Genomic DNA, 5763 nt, shown 5'->3' on the forward strand with positions numbered 1-5763 from the left:
AACACCCACTCAAAAGAAAGCAAAAAATTTGACTTAATTTTGCTACAAATAGCTAATTGGCTAATATTAATAATATTTTATAAATTGGCCAATTTTTGTAATGAACTACTTACAAATGGACATAGCTGGTAAATTCCCTAATAAAAATAAACCCACAGCTGCATAGCATATATTTATTCATTTTTTTTAGACTGAAACGCCCGATAGCATATTCATCAGCATATTCATAACTGATATTAGTGCGTAATAGACTAATGATAGTGCAGTCCACTAAAACCAAACTCAGGTTGATTGTTTTACTGCCGACCAATAGATAGTCCGTCATGTTTGATAACAAGTAGACAAATTGAGGAATTCAGACTCCTAGGTAGTGAATAGCAAGAAGAATCCTCATCAACATCTGAGCAAATTATATCAAAAGGACTGCACTCTAACAAAGTACACCCCAGAAACCAAGGCTCTGCTCTAAACTACACAGTAATTATAGTTCCAGAGATAACTCCGCAAGGTTTTCCATTCGACGAGACAACAGATGCAAATATTCTAAACTCGCAAGAACTAGGGATCTGATTCGGTGAAGAAACACAATGAGCTTTATAAGAATGTCCTTGCACGAAAAGCTATCACGGAGCCAAGGTAACACTTGCAAAAGACAACTGTCATCGAACTAGCTTCTCCTGCAACCAAACCAGAGCTTCCTACGTGCAAGACCTGCAGACCTGCAAAGATGCAATAATATGATACTCTCTTACCATTATCTTATAGTGTAAGACTGATCCATGAGAAACCGAAGATGAGCTTAGGATAAATTATAGCCTAATTCTACTGCTTGATAATCTTCCCTTGCGCCTTCAGCTTTTCTGCAACTTGTTCATCAGACAAGGGCAAATAGTAAATGCGAGGTGTTGCCTTTGTCTTTTTAAAGAGATCATCCAGAGTGACAATTGGAGGGTCGAGTTTCTCAGGAAGTGGAGGTGGTGGAAGTTTCTCAGGTTGAAGTTGCTTGTTCTGCATCTGTTGCCTTGGTGACGGTTGGGGCTGGGCAGAAGGCAGGGCCGCAGCCGGGATTGTGGTCACAGGAGTTGCATGAGTTGAAGGAGATTGAGGTGGTGCTTCAACCTTATCTTTCACTCCCTGGGGATCAACAAACTCAGCAACAAGTAGCTTTCCTCCTTGTGGAGGCCATTGCAGATTGTATACAGCATTTCGAGTTTCTATAGCTTCTTCTACAGATGAAAACTGCACAAAATTCGACAGCAACTTAAAATTCACCAAGACAAACGTGTCGTAGGAGGCAGAGAGAAAACCAAAAAAGATAAGAGTGCTTACAGAAACAAAGCAGTGGGTTTTAATAGCGTCCATCCAGAAATTTGTCACAGTACCCGTCTTGCTAAGTAGCTCTTGCACCGCTTTCAAGGTGAAAGGCCGCAGAAAATTTTCGATCAAGAGAGAATTAGTAGGCACTTTTGATGATGGGGGAACTGTTACAATCAACACAATTACATTATTCATACCCATATACATCCAGAGTATACTCATTTCACCATCAAAGAAGTGGTAACTCACCCACACATTCTTTTGGTGGTTCCTCTTTGGCCATTGAATCAGATCTAGAGAAACTACGTCTGAAAGAGGGCTGGAAAAAATCCTTGGGGGTAGTTGAGGCCACAGCATCACCTTTCTTGTTCTCAGGAATTTTAAGATCTTCTGAATTCCATCTACGCTGCCTCTTTACAATATCATTGCTCCCAGCTGCTGTTCTTTGATCTACAGCAATATATAGAAAATAAGATTGGGGGCAGATCTAAGAAATTTCCAGAGCAATGATATAAACAACAAGTGCCATTTATTTGATTCCCATTAAATAGCAAAGTGCTTAATCAGAACTGCACTGTCAGAAGACATTGGGAGGAATGAAATGTGAATACAGAAGTGCTCCTTTGAAAAAGGAAAGACTTGTAAATGCATAAAGGCCTACAGGGATTGGAATCCAATCTCTGTACTCATCTTTTACACTCTACGAATCTGCTAATAGCCAGTAAAATTACAATTTACGGCTAATAAGATTCTTGCGACACTTCAGCAATCAGAATAAAAAAAATGTAAAGTCGTAATAATTGCACCGACAGAAAGACATAAGAGGAATGAAATGTAAATACGGAAGTGTTCCTTGAAAAAGGAGCGACCGGGATATGCATAAAGCCTACAGGGAATGCTTCTCAAATCTCTGTACTCATTGTTCTTTCTACTTTGAAGTATCCGCTAATAGCCAGTAAAATTAGAGCAAATAAGATTCTTGTGACACACTAGCAATCAGAATCCACAAAAGGAAAATTGTAAAGCCATAACAAAGTAGTATAGAATAGCGAAACGAACTATTGAGGTCAACATACCATGAAGTTTTCTTTTCATAGACAGCACAGTGGGACTATCATCTTCAACATTGGTATCTATATGGGCAGCTGACCTAGCATCATCCGCAGAAGCAGCAAATCCTACCTCCCTATTCGTGTCCACTTCAATTTCTTTCTTTCCATCTATTTCTTTCACTGAGTCCAACTTAGAATCAGCTAATTTACCCTCTGAAACATCCTCCTCCATGGAATCCTCACCAGGACTTCGGTCTAGTTGCAACTTCTCTGCAGAATCCCCATTGCCATCCGTCTTCATTATATCAACATATTTATCGTTTTCGTTGCCTGGCTCTTCTGTAGATACTTTCTTGTCATGTGGTTCTTCTACATCCATAGGATGCAATTTTGCATCATCAGGAACATCACTGCTCGACAATAGCTGCACCATCTCAGGTTTAACATCTAATTCTAACTTGAAATCATTAGCTATTACGTTATCCTTCAGTTCTATTTTTTCATCAATTGAGATATCAGGGGAAACAGAATCAGATTTTACTTGAAACCCTAAAATAGGGCTGAGCTCAGATACCAGAGTTTCCAGATTGGATGAACTGACCTTTGCCTCATCCAGTGAAGAGTTTGAAATGTGATTCTCCCGCTGCTCTTTTAGATCCCCGCTCTCATTCTGGATTTCATATTTTTGCGAGTCTTGTCCACTTAAAGCTGTGGCAGACTCTACACTCACTCTGACAGGATCACTGGTTTGCACAACACTAACTTCAGGATATTTATCGTTTTCCTTGCCTGGTTCTTCTGTAGATACTTTCTTGTCATGTGGTTCTTCTATATCCATAGGATGCAATTTTGCATCATCAGGGACATTACTGCTCGACAATAGTTGCACCATCTCAGGTTTAACATCTAATTCTAACTTGACATCATTAGCTATTACGTTATCCTTCAGTTCTGTTTTATCACCAATTGAGACATCAGTGGAAACAAAATCAGATTTTACTTGGAACCCTAAAACAGGGCTGACCTCAGATACCTGCCTTTCCAGAATGGATGAACTGACCTTTTCCTCCAATAGTGAAGAATTTGAAATGGGATTCTCAAACTGCTCTTTTAAATCTCCACTCTCATTCTGGGTTTCATATTTTAGTGAGTCCTGTCCACTTAAAGCTGTGGCAGACTCTACACTCACACTGACATGCTCACTGGTTTGCACAACACTAACCTCAGCTATCTGGTCCTCTTCGGTTGGAGCACTGCTTTTCGCATCACCAAATTGGTCTATTGGATCCTTTTCAACCATAGTAGAAATAGCACCACCAGCTGGCTCCTCAGTTGAGAATTTCCCTTCATCCGATTGCACTCTGTTTTCAGCTGCATCAACCTCGCTCATTTTCTCATCCGCATTCTTATCTGTGATATTGCCAGCATCAAAATCATCCTTGGGATTCTCAGAATCAACGGGCTCAGCCATCTCTTCCTCTGGCACAGGCGTGGAATCACTATCGTTCTCAGACTTAGACTGAGCACCATCCTGTTCTTGGAGGATTGCTTCAGCTAATCGCCTTACCAACTCTTGCTTCAACCCCTTAATGGGTAGCTTACGTCTCTTAAGCTCTTCTTTCAGCTCTGTGACCTTCAACTGATCAATTGGCGGATTATCAATAATGGGATACGGTGACGACATCTTGTAACTTCCAGAGTATTAGTTTTATCCAAAAATGGTACCTGATCGAACCATCAAGAAGTCAACAAGAAGGCAAACATGTCCAAATGTATATGTAAGAGCACTCAAAAATAGAACGAGGCATCAACATTTTGGAACCTGAAACTAACAGATACTGTAATGTCAAGTAGGCTCATTAGACTGCAGAGACCATCTTAAACTATAGCAAAGTAAGACCTGAGTCTGCAAGAGAGAAATCAGCAGCAGAAAACTAAAGCAAACCCAACTCTAAAAGGATATATATATATATATCTATATATATATATATATATATATATATATATATATATATATAGGCAGACAAGTTTTCTACCCCAGCTCATTTTCCACATAGGACAAATGTAAATGTAGAAAACAATGAAGCTTCTACAGAATGTAGGATACCTAGATAAAGGAAGCAAGAGTATATTTTAAGAAGAGACAAAAACCAACCAAATTCCAATATGAAAATGAAATGCCTCTATGACAGGAACAGTGACCATAAAGCCTCCTACCTCCTTAGAGAAACAGATCTATTTTGGAGTCTAAATATACTAGTTCCGTGAAAAATCTTTTTTAAACAAAAATGAAAAATTAGCTGAGGTCCGCTATTAGGAATCCTCCATATATTATGAGAGTGAATATCACTTCTGCCTATAATACAACATGGGTGATACTTCTTTTTTTCAATATACAATGTGGTGATACTTACAGGAAAATGCATCAATTAGTTAAGCATAATAATCCAATATAAATCAGTGAAAATTACTCCTGCCAATGATATAACTTTTTTGAATAAATACAATGTGGTGATACATATAGGTAAATGCATCAATTAAACATAAATAAACCTTAGAAATGAACACAATTAAAAAAAAAGGAAATGGATAGTCTTTTGCTAAACAAAATTAAAAGAAAGACTAACCTTGTAAATTAGGGCTCAGAGGCTTGAATCACTTTTATGAGTATCAAAACCCTAGTTACACCGTAAACACACAAAAGCGAGCATCATCAGATTAGAAACATCCAAAATTCAGAAACAAAACAACAAATGAAGAAACTGTTAAAGAAAAACAAAATCAAAACAATTACTAAAAGGAAAATTTGAAACAAAAAAAGGGGTTATGGGAAACTTGACGACAATTCAATTTCCTGTTGAAACAGTGAGGATCTAAATTGGAGATTAGGTGATTGGGGATTGGGAAATGTTGATGAAACGAAGTGATTTTTCTTTTTAGGGTTATTGTTACGAGTGTGCCGCGAAGAAGAACGGTGAGAAAGATTGTGTGTAACGACTGACGAGTAGACGGCAGAAGAAGATTGAGAGACGGTCTAATATTCCTATATTACCCTTACTTTTTCGCCAAATTACTGTTAGATGGGCTTTTTCATCGGACTCGCCACTCTTTGGTCCCTTCATTGTCGAGAAAATCTCACTTTATATTCATTAATTTCAAATTATTTACCCTTCAATGTCCAGACACAAACTATTAGAGAGAAATTTAAAAATAGCCAGATTTACAATTGGTCGTTCAAAAATAGCCCAATTTCAAAAGTAATCGAAATTTAGTCACTTTTTATGTAAAGATAAATCTGAGCGAAAACACTGTTCAAAACCCGGAAAATACTCCAGTATATTATGATGGAGTTCCAGCATAAGTATACTTGAACTCCAGCATATTATACTGGAGT

At 38.1% G+C, this 5763-nt stretch overlaps 1 protein-coding gene across 2 annotated transcripts; it reads right to left on the reverse strand.

Moving 5' to 3' along the window:
* Positions 1 to 266: 266 nt before the first annotated feature.
* On the reverse strand, positions 267 to 5393 carry LOC109243408 (apoptotic chromatin condensation inducer in the nucleus-like). 2 transcript variants are annotated; one of them, XM_019410338.1, is made up of 6 exons: positions 4997 to 5393; positions 2971 to 4094; positions 2394 to 2793; positions 1567 to 1767; positions 1330 to 1481; positions 267 to 1239 (listed from the first exon to the last, which is right to left on the reverse strand). In XM_019410338.1, the coding sequence occupies exons 2-6, from the start codon at positions 4051 to 4053 to the stop codon at positions 823 to 825; spliced, it is 2253 nt and encodes a 750-aa protein (XP_019265883.1). In that variant the 5' UTR covers positions 4054 to 4094; positions 4997 to 5393; the 3' UTR covers positions 267 to 822. The 2 variants fall into 2 exon arrangements, with proteins under 2 accessions (XP_019265883.1, XP_019265882.1); XM_019410337.1 differs by having other exon boundaries at positions 2394 to 4094.
* Positions 5394 to 5763: the final 370 nt, after the last annotated feature.

Source organism: Nicotiana attenuata, unplaced genomic scaffold (genome assembly GCF_001879085.1).
Source record: "Nicotiana attenuata strain UT unplaced genomic scaffold, NIATTr2, whole genome shotgun sequence".
Taxonomy (NCBI): domain Eukaryota; kingdom Viridiplantae; phylum Streptophyta; class Magnoliopsida; order Solanales; family Solanaceae; genus Nicotiana; species Nicotiana attenuata.